This window comes from Ceratotherium simum, chromosome 10 (genome assembly GCF_057802395.1).
Source record: "Ceratotherium simum simum isolate JZ-2026a chromosome 10, ASM5780239v1, whole genome shotgun sequence".
Lineage (NCBI taxonomy): Eukaryota > Metazoa > Chordata > Mammalia > Perissodactyla > Rhinocerotidae > Ceratotherium > Ceratotherium simum.
Window position 1 is genome coordinate 16,129,910 of NC_141909.1, and position 12,603 is coordinate 16,142,512.

Here is a 12,603-nt window from a genome sequence, read left to right on the forward strand (position 1 = left end):
TCACAACCCGCTAGTGTGTTTTCTGTATTCGTTTAATGTGTCTCCCTCTCCACGATGCAGAATATTGCCTGTTTTCTTGACCAGTGGATGTATTCTCAGCACTTAGAACAGTGCCTGGCACCTCAACAAATGTTGGTTGGTTGAATGAATGAAGGTAGTGACTCTGTTTTTCTTATATGTATCACCTTCACCATGGTATGTGATACCTCATAACAGTCCTTGTGTAGGATAAGAGTTCAACAACTCGTTGCTGAATCAGTTATTTTATATGGCCTGACTTGGAAATTTTTACTCTTAAAATTAGGAAAATACAGTATTTTCCTGGAGTTTTTGATGAACAGCATAATATAGAAAAAAATCGAAAGCCATCAACTGATAACATCATTGTAATTATTTATATTACCTCATCTGTGATGGAATGTTAAGAAGAAAACATTTTTAAACTTTTGAGTTGACCCATCTCTGGCATAGCAACCCATCAGATTAGGTTAACATCCGCCTTCAGGGATTAAAGACAGGTAATTTTGAGTTAAAGAGAAACAATTCCATTAAAAGTTTTAGTACTAAGCCTGAAGAGGGCTTTACTGGGTTAAGAAACTTAGGTATGAAAGCCAAACAAAGACGTGTCAAAGGGGAAAAAGTAATCCATTTGGACTTGAATGAAGCTATAGTACATGCATCTGCATCCTGGTCCATCTACATTCTGATCATAGGCCCAGTCTCAAAAGTGTACCCTTAGAACTTTCTATCCTGAATCCAAAGCAAATGGCCTCTTGTGGGTTAGGGGGAGAGTGGAGAATGGAGCCAACATTTACTGAGGGATTAGTGCTTTTATTTCTCAGAACGTACCAGTGAGTTGACATTAGCCATAGTTTGAGATGGAGAAAATGAGGTTGAGAGGTTTAGTAGCTCATCTGACGTTGTTGGGCTAGTTAGAGGTAGAGCAGGGATTTGAACTCCAGTCCAGGTGCCCCCAGAACCCTTGATCTGACCCACGTCAGCAGGTTGAGTTGTGCCCTGTGTTCCTGAGATTTACTCTGCGTGGGCCTTGGGGAGCCCGGCCTGTGGTCACTGGGGCCTGGCACCTGGCTACTTGTGTGCCTGGAGGGGTTGCAGACCATGGTGGGATGCAGGCTGGGGCTGAGTTCCCGGGGGTCTGCATTTAAAACGTAGGAGCACTTTGAGGGGTTACTGTAAAAACAAGACTCTAAGGTTGAATACTAAGGTGGGTCTTGGCTAAGAGAATTGGCGTGTCCTTTGACTCATTGGATGATTTTCTACTATGATTTGGGCCATTTGGATTCTGTTCTTTCATTTTCATATTCAGGAGGTTTATCAGTCCTAATGAAAGATTTGCTTCCTGCATGGGACTGGGAATATTGTAGGGACTGACCGAGGCTGTGCTAGTGTTCATTTTGTACCTAATATTTTTTGGCAAAGGTTACCGAGAAGCTGAGGCTTTTTAATTTTGGTTAATATGTGCATCATAAATTATCATAAATAATCATCTAGGAAACTGTCTAAGAAAAATGTACACATTTTTATATGACAAACCCCTCCCTCTCCTATTCCTCTACAGTGATAAAATAATTAGTATTTTAGTCCAGTCAGGTTTTAGAATCTCAGTATTGGTCAATTGTTTTTCATAATGAACTATATAAATAATTGTTAAGTTGAATTTTAGGAAAAAAATCTTAGTGGTTGCTGCCTCCTGCCCTGGACTGCTTTTTAGAATTTCTTAGTGGAGCTAGACTCAAGTTTGCTACTGCTGAATTTGAGGATTTAGTCAGGTTAATTGATTTATATTTGTATTTGATTTGTATTTTTGTTGGTATTTAAACCACAGGTTTTTGAAGACTGTCTTGTCTTTGTCTTGTTATGTTTTCAAAATGTATGTTTTTCAATTTGGAGCACCCCTATTAATGTGCTTTTGCATGCTGTACCTTTTACATTTATAGGTGTATTTGTCAAACCTTGCATGAGAAGATCACAATCTTAGTGACTCATCAGTTGCAGTACCTAAAAGCTGCCAGTCAGATTCTGATATTGAAAGATGTAAGTAATTTCTAGAAGTCTGTAGAACTTGCTAGCACTCAGATGTGTTGAAGGCAAGGCCTCCCAGCAGGTCACTCTCCTTGGGTTCATGTAAACTCCCTCCTCTTCCTCAATTTTATATTTTTTTCTTCTCAGAGCTGGCACTTTTGCCTTTGAGAATTAATCCACAGACAGGTAGAAATGTCACTATTACATTCTAAGCCATATAAACCCTGAAGTATATAAAATTGCTACCTCAACGTTACTAAATTGTAACTGTTCTAGTGAAATTGTTAGGGATAATGATGCTATTTTATTTAGAACCTTTTGTTTTTCTCTTCCATTACTTAATTCATTATTTGAAAATTAGAGATGCTAAGACGTGATTGTATCCATTTGATTGTCATATGCAGTTTCCCTAAAGAGCATCTTCCGTTAATAACAGAAGCATGGTTGGATAGCCCAGCACCCCTTGGTCAGAGGTGCTCACCCTCCTGGCAGAGCCGGTTGCTAGCTTACTGCACAGGTCTTTTTCCATGTCTGATATGTATGAGAGCCTGTGCAGCAGTAAGGCACGTCCTTGCCATCATGGGGCTTCCATACGTATGAGGATAGATGCAACGAAAGAGATAGAGGGGTAGGGGCTGATATCATGACTGCCTCCCTGAGGAGGTGGTACCTCACGAGACCTGAGTGACATGAAGGTACTGGCCATGCAGTCACCTGGGGGAGTGTCATCTGAGGCAGAGGGTCCAGCGGTGGGTCCTAAGGAAGGAACTGACTTGGCATGTTGGAGGAAGGCCAGTGTGTCTGAGGCAGAGTGAGCAGGGGGAGCATGGAGGGAGGTGGTCTCAGAGCAGTGGGCAGCAGTCCCGGAAATGGGATGGAAGCCACTGGACAGTCCAGAGCAGAGGGGTGATATGGTCTGACGCGTGATTTTAAAAGACCCCTCTTGATGTTCGCTGGAGGGGCAACAAGAGAAGCAATTAGAAGTCTAAGTAAAGCGCAGAAGACAGAAAGAAGTATGGGCTTAGGCTAGTGTATCAGTTTCTAGAACTGCCATAACGAAGTACCACAAACTGGGTGGCTTACAACAACAGAAATTTATCGTCTCACCATTCGGGAGGCCACAAATCCGAAATCAAGGTACTGGCAGGGCCGTGCTCTCACTGAAGGCTCTAGGGTGGAATCCTTCCCTGCCTCTTCTGGGCAATCTTGGCATTCCTTGGCTTGTACTGCAGCACTATAATCTCTGTCTCTGTTGTCACATGGCATTGTCCCTGTGTCTGTCTGAGTCTTATATCTCTTCTTATAAGGACATCAGTCATATTGGATGTTAGGGCCCATCCTACTCCCATATGACCTGATCTTACTTAACATGATTACATCTGCAAAGACCCTGTTTCCAAATAAGGTCACATTCACAGGTGTCATGTTGAGGACTTGAACACATCTTTTTGAGGGAGCTGCCATTCAACCCACTACAGCTAGTATGGTTGGGGAGGTGGAGGTTGGTGAGAACTTTTTGGGCTCTGGTTGCTTGATGCATCGCTGCTCAGCCTCTTTGCCTCTGTGCCTCAGCGCCTCCGTCGTTAAACCACCTTGTCTGTTTCAACAGGCCCTTGGTCAAATCCCTCACTTCATCAGGTGAATTTCTGCCCGAAGAAAGATTATAAAAATGCGGAACCTCTGTCTCTTTAGAAGCAGTTCCATGTATCGACTCCTCCCCCTCTCGTCCAGGAGTAGGGAGCTCCGAGTCCTCAAAGTTGAGAACAATTAATCTCATGCAGAGGGGTGAAACTAGCGTGGTAAAACCCCAGTGTTGGCAGTGTTATGAGCAGAAGAATAACCTGTTTAGCCAGTGCCTAGGTATTTTGGGGTCCCCTTATTGCTTCTTTTGAGGATATTTTAATGGCTGCCCCCTCGCCCCCTCTTGGAATTGTCAGTGCTTGGCTGCTGAGTAAAATTTCTCCCTAAAACACTAGTCGTTCCTGTGCATCTTACGGATGCTAAGTGGTAATTTCGTCAAATAAGGTGTATGAATTTTGCCGTCCCACGTCGAACAAGACACAGTGTATCATGAATAATTTTTTAATTCTGCAGTATCAAATGGTTCCCAAAATCTTCACTGGGTTTTCTCAGTGGACCGACCACCTCAGGGAATAGGACAAGGGTGGTACCAGGTAGGGTCGTGGGCCCTTCCTCCACCTGACCTGCTTTAACCAGAGCTGCCCTCCTTTGATTTGTTTTGCATCCTGGGATTTTGCCTCATATTTTGTTTGCCACTGAGTAAATTAGCTGAGTCTTGTTTCATGGGGTGAGAAAAGAGTGAAAACACCTGCACATTATTTTATATAACTTCGTGAGGAAGGGAAACCTTGCCATGAAGTGTCACGTGTGTTCAGAGGAAAGGATTTGATTGGCTATAGCTTGAGCAGTTGCCTGATTTGGGAAAGCCTTGGCTGCTTGTGATTGGTTGTTCTTAAGTTTCATTTTCTCAGATTTGAGTGCGTTGACTCTGGCTCAGGTTTTGGTTTGCTTTCATAGGTATCAAGGCTTTATAGCCACCTCTGCCTGCTGGCCTCGTTGTTTGATTACTTGAACATGTAGAATGTTGAATTTGCAGTTGGGAATTTCCTGAATTTGTGGGGCAGTTTTAGATTAAAGACCATGAAGATGCCACTCATGGGTCCAGTGTCCAGGGCTGGTTCCCACATGTCTTATCCCAGCGGGGCACATGATCTATGATGACGGTCAGCAAAGAGTTGAGGAGTAACTCTTACCTGTGTGGATGTGCTTTTGCCCACCTCTGTGTCTATCTCAAGTTTCTTCCCTGGAATATTCTCCCCAGTTGACTCTGTTCTTTTAGATTCTTCTTGTTACACGAGGCTCATCTCAATTTCCATGTTACCTTAAAAGCCTGTACTGATACTCTCACCAACATCTGTGCTTTTTCTTCTTTAAGTGCCCACGGTAGTTGTGTTAGTGACCTCCAGTTTTAACGCGTGATTCCACATTTACATCCCCCGGCACACAACATAGGGTTCAGCAGAGAACAGCACGCTCAGTTCTGTGTCGAGTTGAATTGAGCTAGATTTGTCAACCAGGATTTCAGACCTAAGGATAATTTTCTCACAAAAATCATAATTTAAGACCAGTTAACTTTTCTTGATTAGTATATTATTAGATTATTATTATCAAATGCAAATGTTCTCCTTTCAAATTCTTATTTTTGTTTTAGGGCAAAATGGTGCAAAAGGGGACTTACACTGAGTTTCTGAAATCCGGGGTAGATTTTGGTTCCCTTTTAAAGAAGGAAAATGAGGAGACTGAACAATCTCCAGTTCCAGCAACTCCCACCCACAGGAATCGGACCTTCTCGGAGTCTTCGGTTTGGTCTCAACAGTCTTCTAGACCCTCATTGAAGGACGGCACTCCAGAGGGCCAAGATGTAAGTTTCTCATCTTGGCAACATGCCCTGGTTATTCCCGCTCTTAGTGGCCTCAAGATCTTCAGTCTACACCGCTCATGATATCTTTGTCGGTCCCAAAGTAGATTCTAAGGTCCCAAGGCCTTATTCCATGGAATTGGTAGAATTGAAATAGAACAAAGGGAGCAAACCTGGTTGTGATTCTCCTTTGGGTGTCAGATGAAGAATCTCATGGAGGACAGTAGTGGGTGTACCGCTATACATTTCTAGGTCTATGTGGCTCACCCTGTTAGAACTCTTGAATTTATTATAGGTAACTCCTGCTTGTTCTGATGGCCCTAGGTTTCTCTTTTGCATCCAGAGGCTTAATTTGAAGACCCCTTCAGACTGAGTCCTTCTGTGGCCCACGTTAAATCAACTACTTTTCTTATATGTTGGAATTTCTGGCACTGCAGGTGACTGCTGGTGTTATTTTGCCCCCTGTCAGATGGTTTGTGATAGGCCAGAAGTAGGATCTGCAAAGGACTTGGAACCCAGTAGACACTGTAGAGTTAGTTCTCATCTTCCTTTCTTACCCTTCAAGATGGAGAACCACATCTTATCCTTCGTTGATTCCCCAATGGCCAGCACAGAGCCAAGGACATCCTGGGCTCATGTGAATCTATAATGCATTCTAAGTCCTCCAGACAGAAACGCACTAGATCTTCCTTAAAAATATACATGGGTATTCCTCAATATCTAAATTCTACTATCAAAATCTAGGAGCCTGGATGATCTGATAAGTGTTCAGGTTAGTCCCTCACATGCCAAATTCAGAAATCACTCTCTGAAATTCAGGAACCAAATAGATTCGGATCATGTGCTCTCCCTTGCTATCTAAACTCTAATTACTCCGACTCGCTGTTGAATTCAGTTTACTGTATTCAGCCAATATTTTGAGCCCCTACTATGTTTTATGTTTCCATCATTAAGCTACACAAATAATCTAGGTTAGCTTATTAAATTAAATCTAAATTAGCTTAAAATACATTAGGTCCATATCATTTTATGTATTATTTTGGTACAAGCTTCATGCGTTTATACTTGAATTGAGTATGTTGTGCACATGCTGGAAATCATGATCTACTTTAAGCAAAGCAACAATGAATAACTGTGTGCGAATGATATTTCCTTGTTTCTAATAGATTCCTAGAAGTGAGGTGGCTGGGTCCAAGGGTAAAAGCATGTATGGTTTGGCTAGATATTTCCACACCCTTCTCCATAGGAGATGTACCATTTTGTGCTCCTACCAACGTATGAAACCAGTGCCTGTTTTCCCACAGCTTTGCCAATAGAGCGCTTTGTTTACCTTCTGAAATTTTTGGGTTCATCGTTTAAAATTTTGTCTCTCACTGCCTTCTTTCCTTTCTAGACTGAGAATGCACAGGTTACGCTGTCAGAGGAGAGCCGTTCTGAAGGAAAACTTGGTCTTAAGACCTACAAGAATTACTTCAGAGCTGGTGCTCACTGGCTTGTCATCATTTTCCTTATTCTGCTAAACGTCATAGCTCAGGTAACTAAGGACATTTTGTTTTGTACCCTCAGTTGATATTTACAGTACTGTTTATACTATATACAGTCACACGCCACATAATGACGTTTTGGTTAACAGTGGACCACATATATGACGATGGGCCTATAAGCTCAGTACCATGTAGCCCAGGTGTGTAGTGGGCTATACCATCCAGGTTTGTATAAGTGCCACAGAGGAGGAAGAAATTTTCCTCTACCCTTCTAGGTTCTTCTAGCTGGTCTGAGAATTAAATTGACATCAGACAGATTAACAGGAGAAAAACAAACAAATGTTTAATGTTATGTATAGATGGGAGAAAGCCAGGAAAACCAAAATGGCCAAAGCCCTCACCTTAAATACCATCCTCAGCTAAAGACAAAAGGAGGTGCTGGGGATGGGGAGAGTCAGGGACTTCAAAGGGAGGAAGGCAATTCACAGGTAGGTGAAAAGAAGCAAACGATTAGAAAACAAGACATCTTTTCCAAACAGACATAGAAGAACACAGAGGGAGCCCAACAAACAGGCTTTTCTAGGTTCCTCCCCGTCTACCGCCTAGTTCCTATTATGCTAAGGTGATAGCTCGCTTCCTGAGACAGGTTTTTTAATCTGTGTTCTTTTAGGCAGTTAAGGGGGAGGTAACAAGAAAAACTTTCTGAGTCTTTTGTTTCTTAAAAATAATCAGCCTAAAGTAATCCTCATGTTAGAGAGACATTTTGGGGGCAGAAATTTTGTTCTCCTTCAGTACACTCTGTGATGCTCACACAACAGCACAATTGCCTAACAACACATTTCTGGGGCGTATCCCTATCGTTAAGCGACCCATGACTGTACTGTGTTTTGCAGTCCGCTTGGATTTGCATTGAAATGTGCTGTCTGTGGGGAACAAAATAAATGATGCTCACTGGTGTCGTGTGTGTGTTACAAAGAACTTCTAGGAAAAAAAGGATGTCTTTTAAAGATTTTAAAATGTAATATGCGTTTACTTGACCTGTTGTTATCTGGGATGTTGGGCTTGGGACAGACCTGAGATGGAAGGATCATCTTTGTTTCTTGGAGACTTTTGATTATCCATTTTAGTGAGTGAGAGTTTTGAGTTGGTAAGTAATGTTAGTGTTTGACTTTTTTGTTTCTTACCCTACTCTAGGTAGCCTACATTCTTCAGGACTGGTGGCTTTCATACTGGTGAGTTATTTCTAGTCTGACGTGAAGTGCTGTAAAATCGACGTGAAGCCTCCCTTTCCCTCAGAGTTGGGGAAAGGTGGGGTTTGTTCAGCCTCCACTTCTAATCCTCACTTAGTTTCCCTGAAGAAAAATTAAAGTTCTTGCTGGGTGGAGTATGACCCATAATGGTCTCTCCCCATGTCTGATGCTCAGCAGCATCTTCACAATTGTGAGAACTAAAAGTCATGATTCAAATGGAGTTTTTCTAAGGTAGACGTACACAGGACTGTGTGAGCTAGGAATCATTTTCCAGCATAAAACATGTCTCCCAAATCAAGGTTAATTTTTTTCTTTTGCATTTATCTAAATTCCATCTAGAACTTAGTACTTTTTCTCTTTTGTTCCTTAGGGCAAATGAGCAAAGCGCCCTGAACGTCACTGTAAATGGAAAAGGAAATGTAACTGAGACGCTCGATCTTAACTGGTACTTAGGAATTTATTCAGGTAAAGTTTAATCATTTGGTCTATTATCCGAGAGTCGGAGGTGCTTACAATGAGCCTGTGTGAGTAACTAGGGCTTCCAGGAGTAATTCAGTAATGTCTTAACAGATTAAGAGTCTGAGTCGCATTTACTCTGTGAATTAATTAGAATAATTATTTTTAAAATCTACTAGAAGAAAGAGGTTGAATGAAGACTCTTAATTTGCTCTATACTGCATTTTGGAAGTTAAACCAGGATTGAGCATTCAGAAAATCAGCCACTGGAAATATGTGGCTATTGTCTATTCTAATAGGTTGCTTTAGCTAAATCTTACATTATTATATGGATGGGCAAGGGGATTAGAAACGGATCCCCACCCTGTGGTTCAGATTGTTCCAATTCTATCTGAATAAACCCTGGCTTTTATTGAACTTGGATGAAATCCTTTGGCAGCCAGGCCCCCCAAATAAAAGCATTATTCCCTTGCAGGTATGCAAAGCTCCCTTCACCAAACTGCTCCTCTCTTGGGCTTCACTAATTACTTAAGAGAGAAGCTAAGCAGGGAAGAATCCAGTGTCCGGGAATTAGGATTCCTTCTCTTTCTTACCTCGAGATCACAATGTTATCTCGTTCCCAACTGCGTGATTAATTTAACATTTGGCTCACCAGACTGATATTAACACAGTGCTCTGTTTTCACAAGAGTGCTTAGCATGTGTGTAGCATTACATACTTTTTAAAGGAAATCCTCATCTAAAATTTTAAATATTCCCGCAGGAAACGCTCATACAAGCTTTCTCTGAAGATAGAGTGAGTTATCTTTGTTAAGAACCCACTCACTGAAATTTGGTATTTAATTTGTTGATCACTTGCTAAGAAATCCATTAGCTGTTTACCTTCCGAACTGGTGGCCGATGCGAGACCTAAAGGGAGAAGGAAAACGGTGGTGTTCTACGTTTATGTAGGATGGCAGGCTAAGGAAAATGCCTGCTGCTGGAATTTAGGAATTTGAGCAGCTTTTAGAGTTTAAGTAACAGTGATGTATCATCTGAAGGGGGAAAAGTAGTTGATGGAATATTTATTATAGAGGTTTTCCCCACTCTGTTTAACAGTGTGAGTTCAAGAGATGTTAGGAGAGCTATTTTTTATGTGCATAGTAGGTATTCATTTATGTCATTAATGAAACATAATTTAAATGATTATGTTCATTCAAAAATGATTTGTTTATATAAAACAGTGAAAGATTAGTTGCTCATTTAGATTATCTCACAGTAAAATATGATTTTTTTCTTTTTTTTAATTTATTGCAGTAACATTGGTTTATAACATTGTATAAATTTCAGGTGTACATCATTATACTTCTATTTCTGCATAGATTACATCATGTTCACCACTCAAATACTAATTACAACCCATCACCACACACATGTGCCGAATTATCCCTTTCGCCCTCCCCCCTCCCCCTTTCCCCTCTGGTAACCACCAATCCAATCTCTGTCTCTATGTGTTTGTTTATTGTTGTTATTATCTACTACTTAATGAAGGAAATCATACGGAATTTCACCTTCTCCCTCTGACTTATTTCGCTTTGCATAATACCGGAAATGTCCATCCATGTTGTCACAAATGGCTGGATTTCATCGTTTCTTATGGCTGAGTAGTATTCCATTGTGTATATATACCACATCTTCTTTATCCATTCGTCCCTTGATGGGCACTTAGGTTGCTTGCAAGTCTTGCCTGTTGTGAATAACGCTGCAGTGAACACAGGGGTAATTTGTTTTTTCTTGCAATTCAGTTATTTAAGGGATTTTCTACGTGCAACTTAATGTGGTATTCGTATTTTTTAAAGTTGCTTGGGCATTTTCTACAAGGAAATGGTAACTCATTTCTCCTGTTTCCTATTAATATCACACGCTGGTAGCAAAACATAATTTTAGGTCATGGGACATGTAAATAGTAAGATTTGGAATATGGAGAAGGGAAGATAAACTACTTTTTATAATTGTCTTTTTTCTGAGTTTTTAATAGAACTTATAATTGAATTAGGAAAGCATAGAATGAAATTTTAGTTTACACCTCTTTTTTTCCATGTAGTTTCTATTTAATGAGAGAAATAAATTATTTTATATTCTTTATAAATATGTTTTGTGAATGCATTAAACTCTCATAGAATCCAGATGCTTTATGGAATAAAATACATACTTTCTTTATAAACCTGCCTGACATGCTTCAGCATCATAGAAGAAAAGGCAGAGATCCTGTGTCTCTAAGTGATATTTCTTTATTTCAGGTTTAACTGTAGCTACCGTCATTTTTGGCATAGCAAGATGTCTGTTGGTATTCTACGTCCTTGTTAATTCTTCACAAACTTTGCACAACAGAATGTTTGAGTCCATTTTGAAAGCTCCGGTATTGTTCTTTGATAGAAATCCAATAGGTAAGTCCGACACCAAGTTTCTCCATGGATATGTCTTATTAACACATTTAGTATCTGATTACATTTCGGTATTTGAAAATGGAGGAGACGCTTGGAAGAAAATCACTGTGCGTGTTTTGATTCATTTTCTCCAAAAAGCTTCACTGATACATTTCTCCTACCAGAAAGAATCTGAATAGAGGGGGCATACAAGCTTTTATTCCAATTTATGTGTGTGTGGAAAAATAAATGAATGTTCGCTTTGCAGAATGGTTTAGGAGTCCATTGTTGGGTGGCATATGAAACACCCCACCTTCAATGCAAACATCTTTAAACGTGGTTGGCTAGTTGCTGCAACACTGGCTGTATTACATAGCATAACGCTATTATATAGCATTAAGGTCCATCCTTTAGGAAGGACCTTTTTACAAGGAATCTCTCTGACATAAGACAGCCTGGGTGTTTCTTTCTTCCCTTCCCCATCCATTTGTGAAACCACAGAGCTCTTGTGCGTGCCCTGACAATGAGGTTTACCTAAAATGGTAATGAAAGATTAATTAAAACCCAAGATTGGTGAAATGTAAGCATCCTCTTCAATGCAAGTTTTTAACTCGATAGTTTTAAAGTAGACTTTTGCTTACACATTAGAGGCTTTGTTGTACCTGCCAGGTGGATCTTTAGTAGTGAGTTTCCCTGGTGATTTCCAAGTGGTTGATGCCTCTGCCTTGAGGCCTTTCACCTGTCTTGCTTCTGAAGGTAGCCTCCTGCCCTGGGTTCCTGTGAAGAGCTAGTTCATCAACATACGTCCCCACCTGGTCAGTTGGTTAGACTTGTGGTGAAGCCCAGGGTGGCTTTGTTTGTGTAGGTGATACTCGACAGGGCCTGTCGAGGCAGGGAGGTGGGCTGGAGGGAGCACAGGAGTAGCCTTGGCCTGGCCGTTCACTAGCCTTGTGATGTAACTAGCTAAAGCACGTAGATACAGGTAGGCAAGCAAATCTCAGAGTAGGGGGTGGTTGTGGTTAAAAGTGTGGTCTCTGGAGCCAGCTGCCTGGGTTCGGTCCTGGTGCTAATTACTAATGGTAATAGTTAGTTATAGTTATATTAATACTTGTGTGCTAGTTACCTCTCTGCCTCAGTTTTCGAATCTGTAAAATGGGTATACTCTTTACACTTACTTGATTAAGATATTGTGGGAATTAAGCAGGTTAATCCATTCACAGTGCTTAGAGTAAGGCTTAGCACACTAAGTGCCTAATGAGTCTTGGCGACAATGACAACATGATATCTCCGAACTTCCTCACCTGTGAAATGGAACTAACACTGCTGCCCTTCTTGTTTCACAAGACTGTTGTGAGGATTAGATAAGACTGTTCTGGAAAGCATGTTGTGTAGATTTCTTCAACAAACGTTGTTTAGTCTAGACACTGGGAAGCACAAGGAATTGTAAACTGCAGAGGCCCACACAAGTGTATAGTCTTTTTATAGCTGTAGTTAGAAAGCAATTAGAGGACTTATGTATTATTAAGG

General features: G+C 40.9%; 1 protein-coding gene across 6 annotated transcripts in view; it reads left to right on the forward strand.

The window, feature by feature from the left end:
• The window catches only part of ABCC4 (ATP binding cassette subfamily C member 4 (PEL blood group)), a 274,730-nt gene that overhangs the window by 119,368 nt on the left and 142,759 nt on the right, over nt 1-12,603 (forward strand). For 5 of the 6 annotated variants that reach the window (XM_087435918.1, XM_087435921.1, XM_087435919.1 and 2 more), the window contains 6 exons: nt 1,959-2,055; nt 5,276-5,485; nt 6,876-7,016; nt 8,161-8,198; nt 8,587-8,681; nt 10,951-11,097. In XM_087435918.1, the coding sequence (XP_087292044.1) occupies nt 1,959-2,055; nt 5,276-5,485; nt 6,876-7,016; nt 8,161-8,198; nt 8,587-8,681; nt 10,951-11,097 (728 nt within the window). The remainder of the gene's footprint in view (nt 1-1,958; nt 2,056-5,275; nt 5,486-6,875; nt 7,017-8,160; nt 8,199-8,586; nt 8,682-10,950; nt 11,098-12,603) is intronic. The other variant, XM_087435920.1, reaches the window with a different exon arrangement.